This window comes from Salvia miltiorrhiza, unplaced genomic scaffold (genome assembly GCF_028751815.1).
Source record: "Salvia miltiorrhiza cultivar Shanhuang (shh) unplaced genomic scaffold, IMPLAD_Smil_shh original_scaffold_209, whole genome shotgun sequence".
In the NCBI taxonomy this organism is placed as follows: Eukaryota; Viridiplantae; Streptophyta; class Magnoliopsida; order Lamiales; family Lamiaceae; genus Salvia; species Salvia miltiorrhiza.
In genome coordinates, this window is record NW_026651501.1 from 407,723 (window position 1) to 434,000 (window position 26,278).

A 26,278-nucleotide genomic window follows, 5' to 3' on the forward strand; every position below is an offset into this window, starting at 1 on the left:
TTGATATATATATATATATATATATATATATATATATATATATTAAGTATTTTATCATTGATCAAACTAGATCACTAGAAAGAAAAAAAAAAATTGAAAAGGGATAATATAGGGGTCATTTTGACATGTAGGAATATCCAAAATGTGGGTAGAGAAATGTAATGATTTTGCTATATAAATTGCGACAAATAAAAGATAGTTATAGTTAAAATAATTAAACTCCGAAAAAAGGCGATAAAAACTTACTTTATACTCCCCGATAAAAACTTACTGTTAAACTCCTGCTTTATACTCCCTTTGTCTCATTAATATTGGTCAAGTTTTATTTTTGATAATAATTTTACACTATAAACAATATGATTCCACACACCTTTACAAACTTTTACACAACAATATTATTATCCTAAATACCCATGCCCAAAAGAGATATGCCAACAATAATGAGACGAAGGGAGTATATAATATAGATTTCTTCAATTCTTTTCTTTTTTTCTCCATTACAATTTTAAACTGTGGGTTGGAAGTTGAGAAAACTGAAATTAGAACTAGTGAAGGATGATTATAGTGATCAAACTATTGTGAATAAATCCTGAGCAGAAGTATAAGAAAATTCTACAATAAGCTTCAAGGCAATCCAAACTATATACACTCACATATTGGGGAAAGTTGAAGCAGAACTGCAGAGCAGGGTGTGGGAGTCAAGTGGAAGAACCAGCAACCGCACCGGAGTTTGGCAGACGCCTCAAATGTGTTGAGACGGGCAATACAAGCACGTTCCGATGGCCATGCGCCACTCCTGCTGTTTTCCCCCGAAACTGTTAGTCCAACAGGCAACCAGGGCTTGTTCCAATTAAAGAGTAAATCTTCAAAACGCTGGGAATCACGTATTGTTTCAATCAACAAAAAACCTATGCTTTACCATTTCCTTTCCTTGAGATTAGTACACAACATGGAGGGAGGGATGCAAACTCATAAACCCTGTTTCTCTTTCCCCCTCAATATACGAATTTCCAATCCCCAACCAACGGAACTCACTCCCTCTACACTGCACAAACAGCCGTTAGTCCAATGCCAGAATGATGTAAAGCTTATCATGGAGATGTTTTCCAATCAAATTGAAGGTTATTGAAACCATTAACTGCACCGAGACCACCGGTGAGCAGTTGGTTGCTCATATCCTGCTGTTGTGAATTCATGCCCTGTTCTCGTGCCATTGCCATGGCTACTCTCCCATTCATGGAAAGAGAGTTATTAGCAAGCGCTGCTCGGATCCCATTTACCATGGCAGATTGGCCAAGCCCGTTGCCCATACTCCCAAACCCTGAAACACCCATACCGGGGTTGCCATTAGCTACTCCAGTTCCTACGAGGATATTGCCCCCGCTAACACTGCCATTACTGCTTGTTGACAACATTCCATTAACATGTTTCACATCACCACCCATCATCCCCAAGCCTGCCATACCACCCCCAGGAAGCTGAGAAGACATCATCATGTCGTGTATGATTTTTTGGACAGAGCTCTGTGAATCATTTGCATCTGCATCACCAGAAAGAGTAGGTTGTGGCATTGAAATATTTGGCGAACTCGCAGAATTCACATGACCTCCTGATAATGGACCATGTGAAGCCAGTTGTTGATTGTTAGACGATGGGGGTGTCGAGGAACGGAAAGGGGACGGAGGTGGTTGAGACTGTGGCATGGTGTTCGAAGATCCTGGAGATGGCATTTGAACGCTATTACCACCATAAGGGCTGTTAATACTGGACATTGGATTTTGCTGTCGAGAATTCATCGAATTTTGATGAAGAAGCCCAACAATTGTACTGGTAGATGCAGTAGTGGTAGCTGAGTTCGCAGGATTATTAACACTAGGCGTACCAGCCGCAGAAGCAAGTTGTGTAGCAGCACCCGCAACAGAACTATCATTGATTGAGTTTTGACCTGTTTGCTGTTGTGGCTGCTGCTGCTGTTGTAGCTGACTGTTAGGTTGTGGAGGTTGTCCTTGAAATGCAGGTGAATGATTTGTTCTCCGAGGAAACTTCGCCAAACTCTCTGTAGAAATAATATAATAATTTTGGTCACACATAACAATCCTGCATATGCAGGGGTCGAAAAAACAACTTGGAATCATAACTGAGAGGGGTATGGTTGTTATCATGATTCAGAAATCAGAAGGCCCTTCATAGCCAATCTTGGAGATAAGATCAGTCAAAACAACTGTAATTCCCAAATATTACTTCTTGTCATCTACTGTCAAAGTCGTTAAAAGCACCCCACCAGGTTATTACATAAAGCTAGAGTTGTATGATTCAGTTTCAAGCTTCCAATACAATAAAAGTTTTAGTACAAAAAAAGCTTACCCATAGGACCTGAACCAGTTTCACGGCTATAATCAATCAGATCCTTCATACTATTGACGACTTCTGATATCTGCAATGTTGAAGTGAACATAAAAAATCAACAATGGGAAGTATTTCAAGTATAGAGCTGTAACTTTAGCAAATAGCAAGCCTCAAGGAAACATGGAATTTCAGGAACGACCTCAACTGAACTTCTACCTCTTAGTACAGCATAAGACATGCAACTGACTAATACCTTTAGCAACTACCATACATCATTAATGAAGCTGGGTCAGAGGTCGTTTTTTTACAACATACAAGAGAAGGCTAGATATAATCATCTATGTGCTAATCACCATCTATGGGAAAAGAGTTATAAAATCCAAGGTAATGCACATTTTAGTCACTCATTGTGATTTTCAGATGACCAAGTGCAGAATAAAGAAATGCAAAGGACATTGTCTCTCCCTCTTGATGAAAAAAACTACAACCTAATAACAATCCCCACTTCTAAAATAATTAGGGTAACTATCATACCTACTAAGAGTAAAGGCAACTATCATGGCCTTAGCAAGGGAACATGTCTATAGTATAAAAACTTTGAAGTTAGTTGAAAAGAATAGCAGTTAGAACGTTACAGCCACCAAGTAAGGACACAGCTCATACTAGTTATAGTTTTCGATCATGGCAGAATCTTTAGTTTGCTCCTAACAAGTAACAACTAACACATATAGAGTACAGATCGCCTCTAGCATTCTTGCAATTGTACCAAGGAATCAGAGCCAAACTCAACATGGTTTTTAACAATGAAACTGGAAAAGACTAGTTGAAGAAATGCATATTACCTGCAGGCATCGCACATATCTCTTCGTATATCCCAAATCATTTACTAATGGAACTTCCAGAGCTTTGGCCAGCTGACGTGCAGACGCAACAAACCTGAAAGGCAAAATTGCAGGTTGATAATTGGAAACACATTTATATACCATATGGAGGAAGCAAATCCCCAAGCACTAAAATAGCAGTAATTTAAGGTTAACATAAATAGTATAATGTCTTTCTCATGAATGAGTTTCTCTTGGCAACTAGTCATAATTTCTTTGATGCAGACAAAATTGTTGAAACAAAATTTGATAGACAAATAAGAAATTTATCTTCAAATTAGCATCAGACTTTTCAGGAAAGGATGTCAACATAAAAGATAGTAACCCTTGTATTGGTTATTTGTGATTAATTGCAATCTTAGACTAATGGTTAATTGATGAGTTTTAGCACATATTTCTTCTCTACCATGCTAGGCAAAGGTTTCTTGTTGATGATCTCAGTAACCCTTGTAGTTTTTGACAAATCACTACACTCATGCTAGGCAAAGGTTTCTTGTTCAGTGACCTGACCTCAGAGCCAGGATTTTATATTTGAAGCTGTGACAATAGGCAGACTTCGAAAGTTGGAATAGCTGAAAATTTTGCACTGTTTGCGACGATAATCGGAGGAGCCAACGAAAGAACGGAAGAAGACGCTAGCACGATAACAAAATAAAATTTCTGTGCGCTTTTTTTTTTCTCTCATTGAAACTAATTGATGTTGTCTGTTTAACTTTTTTATTTAGTTTGTAATGATTTTTTTTAGTTGGGATTAAATATTTTGTGATAGATATTTTCTAGGTTAAGTGGGGTATAAGTTTGAATCGGAGGTACAAATCATCAATATAAAATGATTTTATATTATTATTAATATTATTATTTTAATTGTTTTGGGGCTGCAACTGCACCCCAGCCTTGCACTAAGTTGGTTCCGCGAGTGCTTGTTGCTAGCTGATATAAAATATATATTGCTATATATAGTATTTCTAATAATTTTAGGATTAATTATCTATAAATACACTAATTCAAAAAAAATTATCTATAAATATACGAAGTGAGGTATTTTTATGTTGATATATACTGGGTTTAAAAAAGCGCGCCTAGGCGCGGGCTTTAGTATGGGCGCACGGTTTGGGCTTTTTCAAGTGCCAGGCGCACAAACCTACGAGAGGCGCGGCCAAGGCGCATGTAGGCGCCGAAAGCGCGCCTAGGCGCAAAAGCCCAAAAGCCTGCGCCTCTTGTGCATTTAGGGTTAGGAGTATTTATTTCAAATTTAGGTTTAGAGTTATAACTTAAAAACAAAACACGCATCTCCCTCACTCCACTCCTCTGCGCCGCTCGACCCCTGCCCACCGCACGCCGCTGCGCCGCCGCCGCCCGCCATCCGCCGCCGCCGCCGCCGGCAGTCTGCTCCAGTCAGGTAAGTACTTCCATTCCTTTTTTGTAGTTTATTTCAAATTTCAAATCCTTTTTAGTTTTTAATTCAGTTTTTAGGTTTTAACTATATTTAATTCAGTTTTTCCTTTTTAGTTTTTATATTTTCAGTTTTTAACTTTTTCTAAATTTCTTTTATACTTCAGTTCAGTCTTTAAGTAATTTTTTTAATTCAGTTTTTTATTTCTATTCGATTTAGTGTCTATCTAATTTATTTTTTAAGTTCTATTCAGTTTTTAATTCAAATTTTTAAGTTCTTTTTAATTTTAGTTTTATAATTTCAGTTTTGATATTATAGTTTAACAAATTTCATTTTTTTAATTTCAGTTTTAACTTTCAATGGCTTCGGATAAGTCACGTGTATCATCAACGGAGGATGATCATGATGATCCTACTAAAAAATATGGGACTCCCAATCCTTCGAATAAAATTGCATGGACGTGTCATTTTTGTGGGAAAGTCACAAATGGAGGATCCTATCGAATGAAGCAACATTTGGTGGGAGGTTTTAGGAATACAAAGAAATGTCTTAAGGCTCCCGAGCATGTAAGGACGGAAGTGAATGCTTATATGATTAAGAAAGCAACTAGTAAAGTGCTTAATCAATTTGCTAGAAATCCGTCTCAAGATGTTGGTGATTATGATGAAGAAGAGGAAGAGGTGGAAATTGAAGGTAGCTCGTCACGCACCATCACGAGTAAAGTGCCACCGGCTTCAAAAAGAATGAAAGGTCCCTTAGATGTTTTATTTGCATCTAAGCAACCTAGTTCTCAATCTCAAGAAGTATTGAAGGGTAGGAAAGAAAGAAAGGGAATTTTTGGTCCTAGTGACAAAGTATGTAGGGATAAAGCTTGTGAAGCTATTGCAAGGTTCTTTTATGACAATGCAATTCCCTTCCATCCGGCTACTAGTGATAGCTTCAAAGGAATGGTTGAAGCTATTGGACAATATGGTCCGGGGTTGGTTCCACCGAGCATGTATGAGCTAAGAGTTCCTTTTCTTCAAAAGGAAGTGGAAGCCACGAACACCAAAGTGATGGAGTTCAAGAAAGAATGGGCCATAAAGGGATGTTCTATTTTATCCGATGGATGGCGTGATTCGGTGGTGCAAAAGGATATTGTGAACTTTCTTGTCAACTCTCCAAAAGGGTCCGTGTTCATCAAATCGGTGGAAGTTTCCGAAGTTGTGAAAGATTCAACCACTTTGTTTGTGATGCTTGATTCTATTGTCGAGGAAGTTGGAGAGATGAATGTTGTGCAAGTGGTGACGGACAATGCATCTAACTATGTTAAGGCGGGTAAGAAGTTTAAATCATCTATTCATCTTTAATTTTATAATTTTTAGTTCCAACTTCCAAGTTGTTTTTACTTAATGATTAAAGCTTAATCCTTTTTTTATAGGGAAATTGCTTATGGCCAAAAGACCACATCTTTATTGGACTCCATGTGCCGCACATTGTGTGGACTTGATGTTGGAGGATATTGGAAAGCTTCCAAAGATCAAGAATGCCCTTAAGAAGGCGATCTTCATGAATGGTTATATATATAACCATGTCGGCGTTGTGAACATGATGAGGAGATTCACCAATCAAAGGAATTTGCATCGACCGGCGGTCACAAGGTTTGCAACTTCCTTCATCACTCTTGCACAATATCACAAGCAAAAAAATAATTTGAGGAAGATGATCATTTCGGAAGAGTGGATTGCTTCAAAGTGGCAAAAGGATGCGGGGGGGAAGAAGCTGACATCTTTTATTTTGCAAGACACATTTTGGAGGAATGTGTTGTATGCTCTTAAGTTGGTAGGTCCTCTTGTGAAAGTACTTCGAATGGTTGATGGGGATAAAAAACCGGCTATGGGATACATTTATGAAGCTATGGATAGAGCAAAGGAGGCTATTGCTAAGAGTTTTGGTCACAAGGAGGAGCATTACAAAGAAGCTTTTGGGATAATTGATAAAAGATGGGATTGCCAACTTCATCGCCCTTTACATGCGGCCGGATACTTTCTAAATCCGGAAATCTATTATGATAATCCGGAGGGAGTGAGTTGTCAAGAAATTGAGCATGGCTTGTATGAAAGCATTCAAAGGCTAGTTCGAGATAATTCAACACAAGACAAGATCATGGCTGAGCTAGATGCCTACAAAAATGCAACGGGTCTATTTGGCAATGCAATGGCGATTAGACATAGAAAGATGAAATCACCGGGTAAGATTTAATATTTGAAATTTCTAATTAAGTGTTCAAATAATTAACATTTCATATTCTAACAACAATTCATTTTTTAAATGTCTATAGCGGATTGGTGGTCTTGTTATGGATCTTCAAGTCCCAACCTCAAATCATTTGCGATAAAAGTTCTTAGCCTCACTTGTAGTGCTACCGGGTGCGAGAGAAATTGGGGTGTCTTTGAACATGTAAGTCATTATTTTATTTTACTTTCACTAGAGTCTAGAATACATAAACTATAATTTTAACTTATTGTCTTTTATATTTTTATAGCTTCATACCAAGAAGAGAAACCGATTGGCACAAGATCGGCTCAATCACTTGGTTTATGTGAAGTACAATCGCAGTTTGGAAAGGCGATACAAGAGGAAAGACACGATAGATCCTATTTTATTAGAAGAGATTGATGATAGCAATGAATGGTTGCTTGGACATATGGATGGGGACTCTTCTAATGAAGATAGTGATCTTGTGTTTGAGGATGATAATTTGACATGGAGTGCCGTTAGCAAGGCTTCGGGAGCTAATGACCCTATTTATAGCACTAGACATGCATCTAGAGTTGATAAAGGAAAGGGTGTAGTTGCTTCGGGTTCGAGGACGAGAAGACTCTTAGATGAGGATGAAGATGAGGATGGGATGAGGGTGCGGAGGAGATGGAAGAGGACATTGGTGAAGACAAAGATGATGAAGGAGATGGGGATGATGCACTTAATGATGATGATTATTGATTAGTTATTCGATATTTGATCGTACTTTTAGACTTGTGTAGTTTAAAACTTAAGTATTTGTGTGTCTTGAATTTTTATGTGTTTTTAAATTAAGTATTTATGTGTTTAAGTATTTGTGGTGTTAAATATTTGTGTTTTTGGTATAAAATATATTGTAGGTAAATATATTAGAATTTTTTAGGCTTTAGTGCGCCTCGCCTACGAAAAGCCCGCGCCTGAGCTTAAAGCCCTGCGCCTAGGCTCCGGGGAATGTTTGCGCCTTGTGCGCCTCGGGCTTTTTAAAACCCAGGATATATATACCTTTTTATATTTGATACACATATTCTTATATTTTTAATTTCATTCACATTCAATCTTTAACGACAGATTATATCCGTTGTGAAAGTGTTGCAACAGACATCTGTTGTTAATTTGGCAAACTAAATTCATCGTGATTCCATTGTGATTATGTCGTAAAATAACTACAAATTGAAATCCATAGTTAATTTCATAGCTAAATTGAGCATTTTTTATAGTGTCATTTTTTCCATGACTAAAACAAATGCAAAAACTTATAGTTACTATGTGAATATTATTGAACCAAGAGGTCATATTTCTTCTCTACCATACCATGTCAGCAAGAAATCCTGGCTCTAAGGTCAGGTCACTACAAATTAGCACATATTTCTTCATCCCAACTTCCCAAGGCTTTGTCAAACCAGTGGGAGTTAGCAAGAGAAAGAAATTCAAATGAGAATAAGCTTTAGCATTTAAGATCTGGAACAATTCTGGAAAACAGTAGCAAGGTAACTAAAATAAAAACAGACGGCCTGAATAACGAAACCAGCTACCGTACCTAACAGATTAAGCTTCACTAATTTGATGCCAAATGAACTGAGCTAAGGTTAATGACTACAATACAACATTATGTATACGACATGACTAACTTAATAAACAAAGTACCTTCATAAATAGATATTAAATACTACTTGCCAAATAAATAGATGAAGAAATTTGCATTTAAAAGATCCTCAGAAGGTATGTAACACAAACTCACATGTTGCAATTGTTCTGTAGCTCGGAAACAGAGGTACTGGGAGACGTATTTTGGGTAGCAGCCTGGTACTTCTGGGCAGCAGTGCCAAGCTGGCTAACCTGCAGTTCAAATAGTGATGTTAGATATGGCACATTTTACAAACCAAAATATGTAAATTGTATGCGGAAAAAACTTTATATATGTGAAAGCAACTGGTCAACCTGAGGAATCAGCAACCTTCTTGGGATAAGCTCTTCATGACGCCGAGCACAAAATTCCCAGGAGCATATCTGACAAAATTATTAACAGAAAAGAATGTGATTACATAAGTACAAATTTAAACAACGAAAAGTATGATCGAAAGCTTTCATCTAACCTTGAGATCAGGAGAGAATACAATTCGCAGCTGACCATCACGAACAACACGAAGTTGCTCAAAGACACTCTCTTGTATAGCTTTTGCGTAGTCCAGAACAATTTGCCCAGCAGGATTTTGATACTCTCGGGGCATATCGACATAGAGCAATTCTTCTATAGTTCCGCTTTCATATTTTATTTTAAATAGTCTGGGCAAAACCTCGACAGTTGCCTCTGGTAGTAGAAAAACAAAATTTAGTAGTTAGATGTTATACTAAATCTTTCCTATCTATTTCACATTTCAATAGTAATGCCCTTTAAAGTTCTGGAGAATGACACTCTTAGGCACATTCTTCCAAACAGAACCGCAGAGAATCAATAACTGGGCAGACCAATTTATCGCAGAGAGGAAACAATCCAACAAATAATGTAGCAGAACCGAGAGATATACGCACCAAATCCACGCCCAGGCTTGCGGTTGCAAATCTCACAGTGCCAGACATCCTGTATATAGACAATGAGGATCGTATTAACTTCAAAACTATAATAGGTGAACAAATGGATCTAGAAGCCACGGTCAAAGAGAGTAGCTGACGTTTGAGTAAAGAAAAGGTTTAGTTATATATTAAACCTGGTGACAATAATTAAAGAACTAATAATGGCTTAAGCCCGACACACCTGAGGGAAAACTCCAGTAGTTTGGCGACCGCTTCCATACATCGAAACACACCACTTTTTCTTGGCATTGGGTGCAAAATATTCAGCTACAAATTTCCTCCAAAACTCAATGTTGTTGTCCTACAAAACAATAATACAAAATCATCAAATGACAACTCACTTTAGGCATTGAAAAGGAGACTTTACTTATATTTAAGCAATCAAATCAATGGAAACATCTTACTTCAGGTCTGTGTTGTTGCTGATACATGTAATGTGTCAGCCTCCGAGCACACATTCCAGGCTCATAGACAGGTTTTACGGGAGACCTAACAGGCAAATTCTGCGGTTGGAACTGTTGTTGTAATGGCGATCTTTGTTGAGGCATAGCTTTTAAGAGCTGCTGCTGCTGTTGAATTTGCATAAGCCTCTGTTGATGCAAAATCTGTGCGGCTGCAGCAGCCTGAGAGGACTGCCGGGACAGAAGGAGCTGTTGCTGTTGCTGCTGCTGTTGCTGTTGATGGTGCAAAAATAAAGAAGGGTCTGATTGCTGGGGTTCCAGCTTGACAGGGCCCAAGCTTCTCATACTTTGGAGTTGTTGAGGTTCCATCTTTACCGAACTCAAAGTCCTCAAAGCTTGCAGTTGCTGTGAGGCTTGCTCATTGGTGGTTTGTGGCTCTAGCTTAACATGTCCCGCACCTCCTAAACCTGCACGCATTGCCTGAAATTGTTGATGCTGATGCTGATGCTGCTGTTGTTGTTGCTGCTGCTGCTGCTGTTGTTGTTGTTGTTGCTGCGAATTGGGAACAGAAAACTGTTGTAACTGCTGCTGATTATGTTGAAAACTTTGTGGATCAAGCTGTTGAGCTTGTTGCTGTTCAGACAACATCTGGTTGCTGGAAGGGTTTGAGAATTGTTGCTGTCCTTGTCCGTGACCAGATGAGTTTGGATTGGCTGCAATAGAAGTAGAGATATAAGAAGCAGGAGTGTTGAATCCCATCCCATTTCCATTACTAGAAAGTGGAACAGACTGGGGACCACCATCAACAAGTGCCCGTGGAAAGCTACCTGGACCAGACAAACCAGAACTTGAGCCTCCATTTCCAAATGACTGGTGAAGCAGAGACGAAACGTTGGGACCATTCCCGAGCATATTCATGTTTGTGAACTGATTGCGCGGCGACACTAAAGAAGGAAATGCATTCTGGGAGGGCATCCCACCTCCTTGCCCACCCAACAACCCGGAATTTGATCTTAACAATGAAGGCGGAACCGGCTGGGCTCCACCATGCGGAGGGGGAGGCCCTTGCGGCACCATATTTGCAGAAACCAGCACAGTCTATCCTACAACAGCCTTAGTTACTCCCACACTCTAAATCACATTAATCTAGAAACTTCACTACCATAATGCAAACAAGACTACAACCTAGTGGGAAAATGGTACAATTTGACCAGAGTTTAAACAGACAACCAATCATTAGAAGCTCTGGGATGTTTAATGTGAGCAACAGCAAAAGGATAGGCCTCGCAGATGAGGTTCTCGAAATATGTTGTGCCAAATCCACGTCGATTATCAAAACCTTTGAAACCAGAGAAGCTAGCTTTACTGGTGAACATCCTAACTTTTGGATTCTCTTCTATCCAAGTTGCAGTGTTTCACCAGCTATCTGGCCAATCCCTGCACATAAACAGTCGAATCAGATTCCTCTACTACATGTAAGCAAAGAGAGCAAGGTAAACATATGTAAGTATAAGCCAAATCATTTTAAACAAATCTTTTAGAGACCAAAATGACCACTAGACGATATTATTCTTACTTTAGAAAAAAGGATAACTAAATTAAATGCATCAACAAACAAATTACTAAACTGAACTTCCTAAACAACAGAAAACAATTAGCCAAAATTAGCGTACAAAAAACGAACAAACAGCAAAAACTCGATCCAACCCTAATTTTCAAAGAAAAGACGAAGAACACTCGATCTAAAGCCAAGAATGATGCGATATTACCTAGGGTTCAAAACTCTAAACACGACACACAGCACGAGAGGGGGCAAGAACTCACACACACAGCGCGCGCGCAAGGCTTAAAAACTCGATTACTGACAATAATGCGAATTACACTAGCTACGCAGTGCACACACTTACAGAAGCAATGATTTCAACTCGCAATCCGTTAAATCCTCGTAATTGAAGTTAAAAACTTATACAATGTTTTTTCCTCTTTTAGCTCTTTCGAGCGTCAATATGAATGAATTCCACTTCCCCACTCCAAGGAAACCCCAAAGTCAAGAGCGCACAAGCGCAACAAAACATGTGTGTTTCCGCAGTGTTTGTATGAGACAGCTATCGCTAAAAAAAGTCGTCCCCAAATCTTTCAGCGAAACTAGAGAGAGAGGCAGACAGTTTATTTGAGCTCACTTTTTTAGAGAGAGAGAGATGAAGAGAGAGAGAGAGAGGGGTAGTTTTAGAGGGGTTTTATTGCGGACGTCAAAATTCCATTTGATTGTATTGAACTTTTTCTTTCTCCTTTCATTCTCTCTCTAAACGAAGTCAAATCCTCTTCTTCTTATGCTTACTAGTAGCATGTATTGGAAGCGTTTATGGAATGGAAGCTCATTTCTAAAAAAAAATTGTTTGAAACTATATGCTCCATCCTCGTTCCCTGAGACCTTTTTTTTTACACAAAAATTTAAAAAAGTATATTTTAGTTATAAGTGAAAAAGTGAAAATGTATTTAAAAAGAAAAATCTTTATCAAAAAAGAAAAGAGTCTCATTTATAGTGGAACGTCTTAAATAGAAAAAGTCTCAGATACAATAGAACGATGGGAATATCTTAGGATGTCTCGATTTGAAGTCCACAAAATTATGGGCCAAATCGTAACACGGGTCCGGATTTGTCAAATATGTGAACTATTTACTTTTTAATTAAAATATTCTGAATATAATTAAATACTTGAGCTATCATAAAATTAACAAAAATATTTCAAAATTCAATTTTGGATCGCAAAACTTGCGTGGTTGCATGATACTATTATTTTTATTTCTAAGGTAAATTATGTTTTGTATCCCAAGTTCCCAACCTTCAATGTTTAAAAAAAAATTACAATTTTATTTTTTATTCAAAAGTCCCCAACTTTTAGCGTTTTTTAAAAAATATCTCGTTATACAAAATCTAGATATGGAATAATTTCTCTCATTGGACTCTTAGATTGAGACTTTCTTTTCAACCTCGCTCAATAAAATAACACAATTCCACTTAAGAATTCGATAAGATAACTCATCATTTTATTATCAAATTTTGTATAGTTATACAGTTCTTGAAAAATGATAGAAAATTTTGAATAAAAAACAAAATTTTGAGACATTTCTAAAAAAATATTGAAAATTGGATACTCAAAACAGGATTAACCCTTATTTTTATATCATACGTTGCAAAACATCATTTTAGTGCTAGCTCATTTTCAATATATTTATGGGATAAGTATCAAATAAGCCCCTATTATAGTGGTCATTATCATGTTTAGATCCATATAGTCAAAGTTGGGCCAACTAAACCCTCAAAATGCTTAATTTTTAATAATCAGGCCCTCCGCTCTAACGGCTGTTTAACACCATTAAGATTTTTTTTTAAAATTTCACCAAAGTGGTCGGAAACTCGTCGGAAGCTTCTGCAGATCCTCCTCCTCCACCACCTCCTCGCTCTTCACCACGCCGATTATCGCCTGGTACAATTTCTCCTGAATTTCTTAGTGCTTTGCTAGGTTCGCCATCATTCATTGTAGCGCCGTCGATGTGGTGTCGGTCCCCGCACTCAAAAACTCGCTGCATAAGCTCACGATTTCCTCCCCCTCAAGCTTTCTCTTCTCCTCCGGCAGAACCAGATCCGCCAACGTGTCCACGTACGCCACCAATTCTTCCTTCGTCTCCCTCGTTCCCTTCGATTCAGTTCGCGCTCTTATGAGAGGAATAAGGATCCTATCTTGTTCGTCGTGGAGTTCAAACAGCTGCTTCCACCGCTTGCGGAATATGATCCACCCCAATCGAGGCCAGAAATTGAGAACGGTGAATCTTTGGATATTCAGGAGAATTTTGCGCTGGATCGTTTCGATTTCCTTATTTTGATTCTCCTACAGCTTGTCCCCAAAACAGAGCAGCACGAGCAGACAAAAGATGGCATACTGGAAGTGATCGATCAGCTTGACGGAGGACTCCGAATCAGCGGCGTCGCGGATACGGTCCATGAGGAGAGATAAGACCCACCGTCGCGATGCGGAGTAGGCCCTGACGCTGGACGGGTGGAGGATCTCCTGCGTGAGGTTGCGGCGGAGGAGGCGCCACGTCGGCCCGTAAGAGGAGGCGTTGATTGTTTTTCGAGGCGCGTTGAGGTTGGTGCTGGTGACCGAGGGGCCGGGGCGATCGGCGAAGACAGTGCCGTTCTGGATGAGAGCCTGATGAGCAATCGAGTGGCCGGCGACGAATATGAAGAAGCAGTGGGCGATCTTGTGGCAAAATTTAAAAAAAAAAATCTTAACGGTGTTAAACAACCATTAGGGTGGAGGGCCCGATTGTTAAAAATTAGGCACTTTGAGGGTTTAGTTGGCCCAACTTCGACTATAGGGATCTAAACGTGATAAGGGTCACTATGATAGGGGCTTATTTGATACTTATCCCTATATTTATATCAGAATTTCACGATCCAACGAACAACATAATCTTTCTCTAGCCGAAAAATGAATTTTAGATATATATGTTAGTTTTGTCAAAGCGAGGTGTTTAATTATAATTATGTACTACAAAGTCTACATCCATCCATCAAAAATATAGTGTGCTATAAAAGACACGATTTTTAATAAATAATGGGTTATTGGCGCTTAAATACATAAATTTTTGGTACATTTTAATTTTTTCCACGAACTTTAAAAATTGTCAAAAAAATACACGAATTTTAACTCATTTTATTTTTTCCTACGAATTTTAAGAATTGTAAAAAAATACATGAACTTTTGGTCCATTTTATTTTTTTCCACAAAATATATTGTTATAAAAAAATGATTCAAATAATTCTTTTATACTCCCTCCGTCCCATTATTCATGGGACAAAACTTTTCGGCACGGAGATTAAGAAGAGCAGAATTAAAGGAATTTGATGTTTAGAGTTATTGTTAATTAAATAATCATCTCCATTTCCTCAGCCTAAATTCAACCGACTGTGAAGCATAGCTGACTTCCCTTTTCCGGCGATGGCATCTTCCCAAAATCCGGCGCCGGTGACTGCCCCAAAAGATCCAAATTTCAAAATCCCTAAATCCACAAAATTTCAAAAATCAAATCTCAAAACTCCAAGTTCAAAAGAAAACAAGAAAAAAAACTACTGAAAATAAAATTTAACTCTAGGAATTGTTCTCCCATGGCCACGAACTGTACAAAAGCTAGAACAATTTCAAAAATTTGCCCTCCCATGGCCACGAACTGTACGAAAGGTAGAACAATTTCATGTGCGTGTGAGAGAGAGAGAGCAAGCAGATCGAACAATTTTAAAAATTTCAAAATCCCAAAACCTAGTTATTGAAGAGAGGGAAATGGGCAAAGCGGTGGAGAAGAGAGAGGGGCGGTGGAGCGGCGGTGGAGGAGAGGGCGAGGCGGCGGAGCGGCTGTGGAGGAGAGAGAGAGGCGGCGGAGCGGCGGTGGAGGAGAGGGAGAGGGGCAGAGCGGCTGTGGAGGAGAGAGAGAGGCGGCGTGAGGGGATGGCGGCTTCGGAGGTGGGGGTGGTCGAAGAGGCGCAGTGGAAGCACCAGAGAGAGAAAAAAAATGGAGCTCGACGGGCGGTGGTGGGCGGTGGAGGAGGCAGCTCGACGGGCGATGGTGGGCGATAATTTTGAAGAGAGAAGGGAGGCAGCTCTGCCGCCGTGCCCTCGCCGGCGTCGAGCAGTCACCGGTGTGGGTGGTGCAGGGGCGGTAGAGCTGGAAGAGAGGCGGTGGTGGACGAGAATTTTGAAGGAAGAGAGGCGGCTGGTAGGGGTGTGAGAGAGAGAGAGAGAGAGAGGAAGTAGGAGATTTAATTAGGGGTAGGAGAATTTTTTTTTAGGCAGATAATTAGTGATTAAATTAAGGCCTAAGTGAGCCCTTATTATTTCCCAAAATAGAAACGTGCCATATAGGTTGGGACAGCCCAAAAAGGAAAGTGTGCCATAAATAATGGGACGGAGGGAGTAATTAACAATAAATATCGCTTCACTTGAAATTAGGCATTGGAAAGTTTCTTAATCACTTGATAGGTATTCACGTCATTAATGGATTGGGAGATGCTAATTATAATTATGCAATGGGGTGATAGCTAATAATACACTCATTATCTCTTGTTATCTTCTAATTAGCTAGCTTAACTAATTTAATTAATGATAGATTACAATTATTCATGGGTGACATTATTTTTTAAAAAATAAAATAAAATATACTCCTTCCGTCCCGTTACAAATGTCCTACTTACTTTAAGACACAGAGATTAAGAAATGTGTAATTAGTAGATAAAATGGGTTGGTGTAAATTGTTTAAATATTAGGTATAAAGAGAGAATATTTTGCAAAAAAAATTATAATGAGACATATCATTATGAAAAGTGAAACATTTGCAATGGGATGAACGGAGTATTTCATTAAAATATATCTCAAGTAAAGTCGTATGTATTGTTAATTTTAAAAAAAATATTTGAATAATTTTTTATGATAATATATTTCATGAGAGAAAACATGAGTCCAAGTTTGTGCATTTTTTGATAATTCTCAAAGTTCGTGAAAAAAATAAAATAAGTCAAAATTCATATATTTATTGACAACTTTTAAAGTTTGTGGAAAAAGTCAAAATGAGCTCAAAGATCATATATTTAGACACTAACAACCCACAGATAATTTATGAGATGATTTTCCTAAGAAATATTGAATGTGAATGAAGTTGAAAATACAAAAAGTGTATCAAAATAAAAATATTGCATTGATTCACTTATTGTGGATGGACCAAAACAACAAAATAAACACACTTTTTAAAGTATATTTTAAAATGCATACATTAAAATATCTATAGTGTTTATGATCTTCCCCATTACTTTTCCTTAGGATACGTTCTCTTTGGTTGCAAATTTATTTTGAGAAAAAGAAGAATAAACAAAATTTCACCCTTTAAATTCTTCATTTCTTTTCCCACATTTTCTACTTGACCATTTATACTAACAAGGAGAGATAATATTATCCCTCAAAAAATGATGTGATAATATTATCTTTTCTTTTCCCACATTTTCTACTTGACCATTTATACTAACAAGGAGAGATAATATTATCCCTCCAAAAATGGTGTGATAATATTATCCCTCATTTGTAATGTAAATGAGAAATGAGTAAAGATCAAATAGGAAATGTAAAAAAAGAAAGGAATGATTTAAAGGGTGAAATTTTATTTATCTTTCATTTTCCGATGATAAATTTACAATCAAATAAAACGCACCCTTATTTTAAATTTGTATCAGTGTCGGGCTCATCCTTATTATTATTATTATTTTTTTTAAGAGTGAAGTGTCAGACTCATCCTTATTCCTTGAGAAAGGGGGAATTCAGAAACATCAGTATTCAGTACTAAAAAGGGAATATGTCATTTTTCTTTTGTTTACTTGTTTTTCGTAAGAGAATGGACTCAAAACTAAGACAACAGAGAGCTCTTTAATGATTTCTTTAATTCTTTTCTGGTTTCTCCATTACAATTTTAAGCTGTGGATGGAAGTTGAGAAAACTGATATTAGAACTAGTGAAAGATGATTATAGTAATCAAACTATTGTGAATAAATCCTGAGCAGAAGTATAAGAAAATTCTACAATAAGCTTCAAGGCAATCCAAACTATATACACTCACATATTGGGGAAAGTTGAAGCAGAACTGCAGAGCAGGGTGTGGGAGTCAAGTGGAAGAACCAGCAACCGCACCGGAGTTTGGCAGACGCCTCAAATGTGTTGAGACGGGCAATACAAGCACGTTCCGATGGCCATGCGCCACTCCTGCTGTTTTCCCCCGAAACTGTTAGTCCAACAGGCAACCAGGGCTTGTTCCAATTAAAGAGTAAATCTTCAAAACGCTGGGAATCACGTATTGTTTCAATCAACAAAAAACCTATGCTTTACCATTTCCTTTCCTTGAGATTAGTACACAACATGGAGGGAGGGATGCAAACTCATAAACCCTGTTTCTCTTTCCCCCTCAATATACGAATTTCCAATCCCCAACCAACGGAACTCACTCCCTCTACACTGCACAAACAGCCGTTAGTCCAATGCCAGAATGATGTAAAGCTTATCATGGAGATGTTTTCCAATCAAATTGAAGGTTATTGAAACCATTAACTGCACCGAGACCACCGGTGAGCAGTTGGTTGCTCATATCCTGCTGTTGTGAATTCATGCCCTGTTCTCGTGCCATTGCCATGGCTACTCTCCCATTCATGGAAAGAGAGTTATTAGCAAGCGCTGCTCGGATCCCATTTACCATAGCAGATTGGCCAAGCCCGTTGCCCATACTCCCAAACCCTGAAACACCCATACCGGGGTTGCCATTAGCTACTCCAGTTCCTACGAGGATATTGCCCCCGCTAACACTGCCATTACTGCTTGTTGACAACATTCCATTAACATGTTTCACATCACCACCCATCATCCCCAAGCCTGCCATACCACCCCCAGGAAGCTGAGAAGACATCATCATGTCGTGTATGATTTTTTGGACAGAGCTCTGTGAATCATTTGCATCTGCATCACCAGAAAGAGTAGGTTGTGGCATTGAAATATTTGGCGAACTCGCAGAATTCACATGACCTCCTGATAATGGACCATGTGAAGCCAGTTGTTGATTGTTAGACGATGGGGGTGTCGAGGAACGGAAAGGGGACGGAGGTGGTTGAGACTGTGGCATGGTGTTCGAAGATCCTGGAGATGGCATTTGAACGCTATTACCACCATAAGGGCTGTTAATACTGGACATTGGATTTTGCTGTCGAGAATTCATCGAATTTTGATGAAGAAGCCCAACAATTGTACTGGTAGATGCAGTAGTGGTAGCTGAGTTCGCAGGATTATTAACACTAGGCGTACCAGCCGCAGAAGCAAGTTGTGTAGCAGCACCCGCAACAGAACTATCATTGATTGAGTTTTGACCTGTTTGCTGTTGTGGCTGCTGCTGCTGTTGTAGCTGACTGTCAGGTTGTGGAGGTTGTCCTTGAAATGCAGGTGAATGATTTGTTCTCCGAGGAAACTTCGCCAAACTCTCTGTAGAAATAATATAACAATTTTGGTCACACATAACAATCCTGCATATGCAGGGGTCGAAAAAACAACTTGGAATCATAACTGAGAGGGGTATGGTTGTTATCATGATTCAGAAATCAGAAGGCCCTTCATAGCCAATCTTGGAGATAAGATCGGTCAAAACAACTGTAATTCCCAAATATTACTTCTTGTCATTTAATATCTACTGTCAAAGTCGTTAAAAGCACCCCACCAGGTTATTACATAAAGCTAGAGTTGTATGATTCAGTTTCAAGCTTCCAATACAATAAAAGTCTTAGTACAAAAAAAGCTTACCCATAGGACCTGAACCAGTTTCACGGCTATAATCAATCAGATCCTTCATACTATTGACGACTTCTGATATCTGCAATGTTGAAGTGAACATAAAAAATCAACAATGGGAAGTATTTCAAGTATAGAGCTGTAACTTTAGCAAATAGCAAGCCTCAAGGAAACATGGAATTTCAGGAACGACCTCAACTGAACTTCTACCTCTTAGTACAGCATAAGACATGCAACTGACTAATACCTTTAGCAACTACCATACATCATTAATGAAGCTGGGTCAGAGGTCGTTTTTTTACAACATACAAGAGAAGGCTAGATATAATCATCTATGTGCTAATCACCATCTATGGGAAAAGAGTTATAAAATCCAAGGTAATGCACATTTTAGTCACTCACCAAACGCAGAATAAAGAAATGCAAAGGACATTGTCTCTCCCTCTTGATGGAAAAAAGTAAAAAACTACAACCTAATAACAATCCCCACTTCTAAAATAATTAGGGTAACTATCATACCTACTAAGAGTAAAGGCAACTATCATGGCCTTAGCAAGGGAACATGTCTATAGTATAAAAACATTAAAGTTAGTTGAAAAGAATAGCAGTTAGAACATTACAGCCACCAAGTAAGGACACAGCTCATACTAGTTATAGTTTTCGATCATGGCAGAATCTTTAGTTTGCTCCTAACAAGTAACAACTAACACATATAGGGCCCGTTTGATTTTCAGTATTGGATTAATCAGGATATAAATTATCCAAATAATTTAGTGTGGATTAGTCATGATTTCTAATCTCAGATGGGTGTTTGATATCATTGGTAATTAATCTCAAAAAGTGTTTGGTATCCATTGAAATAGGTTGGATTAACATATCAAATACCTAAATTAGTAGGCTATGGAGGGGGTGGAATAATTAGTGTGGGTTAATCCCATGGGGGAGGTGGGATAATTAGTGTGGGTTAATCCCACAAAATAAGCTAGGGTCTTGGGATAAACCTGGAGTTGACCATATTAGTAACACATAATATCAAACACTACATAAATCCATATTAATTTAACTTATCCTGCTTTTAAACCCATATCAAACAGGCCCATAGAGTACAGATCGCCTCTAGCATTCTTGCAATTGTACCAAGTAATCAGAGCCAAACTCAACATGGTTTTTAACAATGAAACTGGAAAGGACTAGTTGAAGAAATGCATATTACCTGCAGGCATCGCACATATCTCTTCGTATATCCCAAATCATTTACTAATGGAACTTCCAGAGCTTTGGCCAGCTGACGTGCAGACGCAACAAACCTGAAAGGCAAAATTGCAGGTTGATAATTGGAAACACATTTATATACCATATGGAGGAAGCAAATCCCCAAGCACTAAAATAGCAGTAATTTAAGATTAACATAAATAGTATAATGTCTTTCTCATGAATGAGTTTTTCTTGGCAACTAGTCATAATTCCTTTGATGCAGACAAAATTGTTGAAACAAAATTTGATAGACAAATAAGAAATTTATCTTCAAATTAGCATCAGATTTTTCAGGCAAGGATGTCAACATAAAAGATAGTAACCCTTGTATTGGTTATTTGTGATTAATTGCAATCTTAGACTAATGGTCAATTGATGAATTTTTCTCACTTCCACACTTCTAAAGACTAGAAGGTCAACACGACATCATCTTTCCCACATGAGCACATATTTTTTCTCTACCACTTCATCCCAAGGCTTTGTTAAACCAGTGGAAGTTAGCAAGAGAAACAAATTCAAACGAGAATGAGCTTTTACATTTAAGATCTGAAACAATTCTAGAAAACAGTAGCAAGGTAACTAAAATAAAAACAGACGACCTGAATAACGAAAGCAGCTACCGTACCTAACAGATTATGCTTAACTAATTTGATGCCAAATGAATGGAGCTAAGGTTAACGACTACAACATTATGTATACTTGTCGACTGACTTAATAAACAAAGTAACCCAAAAAAATAGTTGAATATATTGTGAGTGAAGAAATGAATTTATTACTCCCTTCGTCCCGCTTTAAATAACCCAAAAAAATTGGGCACGGAGATTAAGAATTGTGTGATAAGAGTGTAAAGTGGGGATGGGACAATCCAAAAAGTAGTATTAATTTAAATGCTTAATTTTATTCTTAGCAAGGTAACTAAAATAAAAACATACGACCTGAATAACGAAAGCAGCCACCGTACCTAACAGATTATGCTCAACTAATTTGATGCCAAATGAATGGAGCTAAGGTTAACGACTACAACATTATGTATACGACATGACTAACTTAATAAACAAAGTACCTTTATAAATAGATATTAAATACTACTTGCCAAAAAAATAGATGAATAATTTGCATTTAAAAGATCCTCAGAAGGTATGTAACACAAACTCACATGTTGCAATTGTTCTGTAGCTCGGAAACAGAGGTACTGGGAGACGCATTTTGGGTAGCAGCCTGGTACTTCTGGGCAGCAGTGCCAAGCTGGCTAACCTGCAGTTCAAATAGTGATGTTAGATATGGCACATTTTACAAACCAAAATATGTAAACTGTATGCGGAAAAAAACTTTATATATGTGAAAGCAACTGGTCAACCTGAGGAATCAGCAACCTTCTTGGGATAAGCTCTTCATGACGCCGAGCACAAAATTCCCAGGAGCATATCTGACAAAATTATTAACAGAAAAAGAATGTGATTACATAAGTACAAATTTAAACAACGAAAAGCATGATCGAAAGCTTTTATCTAACCTTGAGATCAGGAGAGAATACAATTCGCAGCTGACCATCACGAACAACACGAAGTTGCTCAAAGACACTCTCTTGTATAGCTTTTGCGTAGTCCAGAACAATTTGCCCAGCAGGATTTTGATACTCTCGGGGCATATCGACATAGAGCAATTCTTCTATAGTTCCGCTTTCATATTTTATTTTAAATAGTCTGGGCAAAACCTCGACAGTTGCCTCTGGTAGTAGAAAAACAAAATTTAGTAGTTAGATGTTATACTAACTCTTTCCAATCTATTTCACATTTCAATAGTAATGCCCTTTAAAGTTCTGGAGAATGACACTCTTAGGCACATTCTTCCAAACAGAACCGCAGAGAATCAATAACTGTGCAGACCAATTTATCGCAGAGAGGAAACAATCCAACAAATAATGTAGCAGAACCGAGAGATATACGCACCAAATCCACGCCCAGGCTTGCGGTTGCAAATCTCACAGTGCCAGACATCCTGTATATAGACAATGAGGATCGTATTAACTTCAAAACTATAATAGGTGAAGAAATGGATCTAGAAGCTACGGTCAAAGAGAGTAGCTGACGTTTGAGTAAAGAAAAGGTTTAGTTATATATTAAACCTGGTGACAATAATTAAACAACTAATAATGGCTTAAGCCCGACACACCTGAGGGAAAACTCCAGTAGTTTGGCGACCGCTTCCATACATCGAAACACACCACTTTTTCTTGGCATTGGGTGCAAAATATTCAGCTACAAATTTCCTCCAAAACTCAATGTTGTTGTCCTACAAAACAATAATACAAAATCATCAAATGACAACTCACTTTAGGCATTGAAAAGGAGACTTTGCTTATATTTAAGCAATCAAATCAATGGAAACATCTTACTTCAGGTCTGTGTTGTTGCTGATACATGTAATGTGTCAGCCTCCGAGCACACATTCCAGGCTCATAGACAGGTTTTACGGGAGACCTAACAGGCAAATTCTGCGGTTGGAACTGTTGTTGTAATGGCGATCTTTGTTGAGGCATAGCTTTTAAGAGCTGCTGCTGCTGTTGAATTTGCATAAGCCTCTGTTGATGCAAAATCTGTGCGGCTGCAGCAGCCTGAGAGGACTGCCGGGACAGAAGGAGCTGTTGCTGTTGCTGCTGCTGTTGATGGTGCAAAAATAAAGAAGGGTCTGATTGCTGGGGTTCCAGCTTGACAGGGCCCAAGCTTCTCATACTTTGGAGTTGTTGAGGTTCCATCTTTACCGAACTCAAAGTCCTCAAAGCTTGCAGTTGCTGTGAGGCTTGCTCATTGGTGGTTTGTGGCTCTAACTTAACATGTCCCGCACCTCCTAAACCTGCACGCATTGCCTGAAATTGTTGATGCTGATGCTGATGCTGCTGCTGTTGTTGTTGCTGCTGCTGCTGCTGTTGTTGTTGTTGTTGCGAATTGGGAACAGAAAACTGTTGTAACTGCTGCTGATTATGTTGAAAACTTTGTGCATCAAGCTGTTGAGCTTGTTGCTGTTCAGACAACATCTGGTTGCTGGAAGGGTTTGAGAATTGTTGTTGTCCTTGTCCGTGACCAGATGAGTTTGGATTGGCTGCAACAGAAGTAGAGATATAAGAAGGAGGAGTGTTGAATCCCATCCCATTTCCATTACTAGAAAGTGGAACAGACTGGGGACCACCATCAACAAGTGCCCGTGGAAAGCTACCTGGACCAGACAAACCAGAACTTGAGCCTCCATTTCCAAATGACTGGTGAAGCAGAGACGAAACGTTGGGACCATTCCCGAGCATATTCATGTTTGTGAACTGATTGCGCGGCGACACTAAAGAAGGAAATGCATTCTGGGAGGGCATCCCACCTCCTTGCCCACCCAACAACCCGGAATTTGATCTTAACAATGAAGGCGGAACCGGCTGGGCTCCACCATGCGGAGGGGGAGGCCCTTGCGGCACCATATTTGCAGAAACCAGCACAGTCTATCCTACAACAGCCTTAGTTACTCCCACACTCTAAATCACATTAATCTAGAAACTTCACTACCATAATGCAAACAAGACTACAACCTAGTGGGAAAATGGTACAATTTGACCAGAGTTTAAACAGACAACCAATCATTAGAAGCTCTGGGATGTTTAATGTGAGCAACAGCAAAAGGATAGGCCTCGCAGATGAGGTTCTCGAAATATGTTGTGCCAAATCCACGTCGATTATCAAAACCTTTGAAACCAGAGAAGCTAGCTTTACTGGTGAACATCCTAACTTTTGGATTCTCTTCTATCCAAGTTGCAGTGTTTCACCAGCTATCTGGTCAATCCCTGCATATAAACAGTCGAATCAGATTCCTCTACTACATGTAAGCAAAGAGAGCAAGGTAAACATATGTAAGTATAAGCCAAATCATTTTAAACAAATCTTTTAGAGACCAAAATGACCACTAGACGATATTATTCTTACTTTAGAAAAAAGGATAACTAAATTAAATGCATCAACAAACAAATTACTAAACTGAACTTCCTAAACAACAGAAAACAATTAGCCAAAATTAGCGTACAAAAAACGAACAAACAGCAAAAACTCGATCCAACCCTAATTTTCAAAGAAAAGACGAAGAACACTCGATCTAAAGCCAAGAATGATGCGATATTACCTAGGGTTCAAAACTCTAAACACGACACACAGCACGAGAGGGGGCAAGAACTCACACACACAGCGCGCGCGCAAGGCTTAAAAACTCGATTACTGACAATAATGCGAATTACACTAGCTACGCAGTGCACACACTTACAGAAGCAATGATTTCAACTCGCAATCCGTTAAATCCTCGTAATTGAAGTTAAAAACTTATACAATGTTTTTTCCTCTTTTAGCTCTTTCGAGCGTCAATATGAATGAATTCCGCTTCCCCACTCCAAGGAAACCCCAAAGTCAAGAGCGCACAAGCGCAACAAAACATGTGTGTTTCCGCAGTGTTTGTATGAGACAGATATCGCGAAAAAAGTCGTCCCCAAATCTTTCAGCGAAACTAGAGAGAGAGGCAGACAGTTTATTTGAGCTCACTTTTTAGAGAGAGAGAGAGAGGGATGAACAGAGAGAGAGGGGTATGTGAGCCTTTAGAGGGGTTTTATTGCGGACGTCAAAATTCTATTTGATTGGATTGAATTTTTTCTTTCTCGTTTCATTCTCTCTCTAAACGAAGTCAAATCCTCTTCCTTCTTATGCTTATGGATGAATGTATGCGTATGTATGTATGTATCCAATGATTGTATGTATCATCATTATTAGCTAACACAGCTCACCATATTGGGTGGATGTCTCTTTTTTGGCCTCTCAAATTTGCTTAATTTACCAAGTTGCCACTAGATTTTTATTGGATGTGGGCGCGAATTGAAGACTATTGTGGAAACCTATTACATATAGGCGTGATTGTTTAAGAATGTCTTTTTAAATCATAAATATTCCTTCGGTCCAATAGGTAATTGCTCATTATTTTTCGACACGACCATTAAGAAAAATAATTATTAAAAAATAAAAATAATAAAAAATAGTAAAACCTACAATTTTTAGTGAGAAAATATGATTTTTTTTAACAAATCATTATCAATGTGACAGATGAAAAAAAAAATGGGTCATTATTAATAGGACAGAGAGAGTAATATTTTACATATTTTCTGTGAATATTGTTCGCGTTTAATTTAGAGTGGACTTTGAAAATGATTATTTTAAAATAATAAAAATACAAATTATTCACTAAAATAAAAATAAAAAAAATTAGTCACACGTATTATTTCACATTTCACATAAAAAAAACTTAAAAATTATTCACCAATTCTTTTTAGTTGTGAATTTGAGTTTTTGAGCTATAATTCACAATCAATAATATTTATAGTCATTAATTCAAGTTTTAAAACTTGAATTCACAACTATAAATAATGTTAGTTATGAATTCGAATTTTAAAGCTCGAATTCATGACTAACACTACTTTTAATTGTAATTGAAGCTTTAAAACTCGAATTCACAACTAGCACTATTTCTAATTGTGGATTTGAGCTTTAAAAATTGAATTCACAACCAACACTAACTATTCAATTGTTAATTCGCGATTTAAAGTTTAATTTTACTGCTAAAATTAGTGCTTGTTGTGAATTCAAGCTTTAAAATTCGAATTCACAATCAACACTAATTATAGTTGTGAATTCAATGTTTAAAACTCGAAATTCACATCTAACGTTATTTATAGTTGTGAATTCAAGCTTTAAGTATGCAGTTGTGAATTCGAGT

At 38.1% G+C, this 26,278-nt stretch overlaps 2 protein-coding genes, 1 long non-coding RNA gene and 1 pseudogene across 9 annotated transcripts; 1 reads left to right on the forward strand and 3 right to left on the reverse strand.

Moving 5' to 3' along the window:
- Positions 1 to 441: 441 nt before the first annotated feature.
- Positions 442 to 12,168, reverse strand: LOC131003390 (transcriptional corepressor SEUSS-like). 4 transcript variants are annotated; one of them, XM_057929915.1, is made up of 11 exons: positions 11,780 to 12,168; positions 10,700 to 11,309; positions 9,876 to 10,585; positions 9,653 to 9,772; positions 9,430 to 9,478; positions 8,994 to 9,208; positions 8,839 to 8,907; positions 8,639 to 8,736; positions 3,189 to 3,282; positions 2,365 to 2,434; positions 442 to 2,056 (listed from the first exon to the last, which is right to left on the reverse strand). In XM_057929915.1, the coding sequence occupies exons 2-11, from the start codon at positions 10,947 to 10,949 to the stop codon at positions 1,092 to 1,094; spliced, it is 2,640 nt and encodes an 879-aa protein (XP_057785898.1). In that variant the 5' UTR covers positions 10,950 to 11,309; positions 11,780 to 12,168; the 3' UTR covers positions 442 to 1,091. The 4 variants fall into 4 exon arrangements, with proteins under 4 accessions (XP_057785898.1, XP_057785899.1, XP_057785896.1 ...); XM_057929916.1 differs by having other exon boundaries at positions 11,697 to 12,084; XM_057929913.1 differs by having other exon boundaries at positions 9,876 to 11,309; positions 11,780 to 12,164.
- Positions 6,710 to 7,469, forward strand: LOC131003391 (uncharacterized). Its single transcript, XR_009094631.1, has 2 exons — positions 6,710 to 6,850; positions 6,941 to 7,469. It is a non-coding gene; the product is annotated as an uncharacterized LOC131003391 (long non-coding RNA).
- Positions 12,169 to 13,270: 1,102 nt separating the features above from the next.
- Positions 13,271 to 14,444, reverse strand: LOC131003360 (cytochrome P450 89A2-like; annotated as a pseudogene).
- A 2,971-nt stretch (positions 14,445 to 17,415) lies between these two features.
- Positions 17,416 to 25,209, reverse strand: LOC131003393 (transcriptional corepressor SEUSS-like). 4 transcript variants are annotated; one of them, XM_057929920.1, is made up of 11 exons: positions 24,785 to 25,209; positions 23,705 to 24,314; positions 22,887 to 23,590; positions 22,664 to 22,783; positions 22,441 to 22,489; positions 22,005 to 22,219; positions 21,849 to 21,917; positions 21,648 to 21,745; positions 20,451 to 20,544; positions 19,250 to 19,319; positions 17,416 to 18,934 (listed from the first exon to the last, which is right to left on the reverse strand). In XM_057929920.1, exons 2-11 carry the CDS (start codon positions 23,952 to 23,954, stop codon positions 17,970 to 17,972), a joined length of 2,634 nt encoding a protein of 877 aa, XP_057785903.1. In that variant the 5' UTR covers positions 23,955 to 24,314; positions 24,785 to 25,209; the 3' UTR covers positions 17,416 to 17,969. The 4 variants fall into 4 exon arrangements, with proteins under 4 accessions (XP_057785903.1, XP_057785902.1, XP_057785900.1 ...); XM_057929919.1 differs by having other exon boundaries at positions 24,702 to 25,102; XM_057929917.1 differs by having other exon boundaries at positions 22,887 to 24,314; positions 24,785 to 25,181.
- Between the last annotated feature and the right edge of the window lie 1,069 nt (positions 25,210 to 26,278).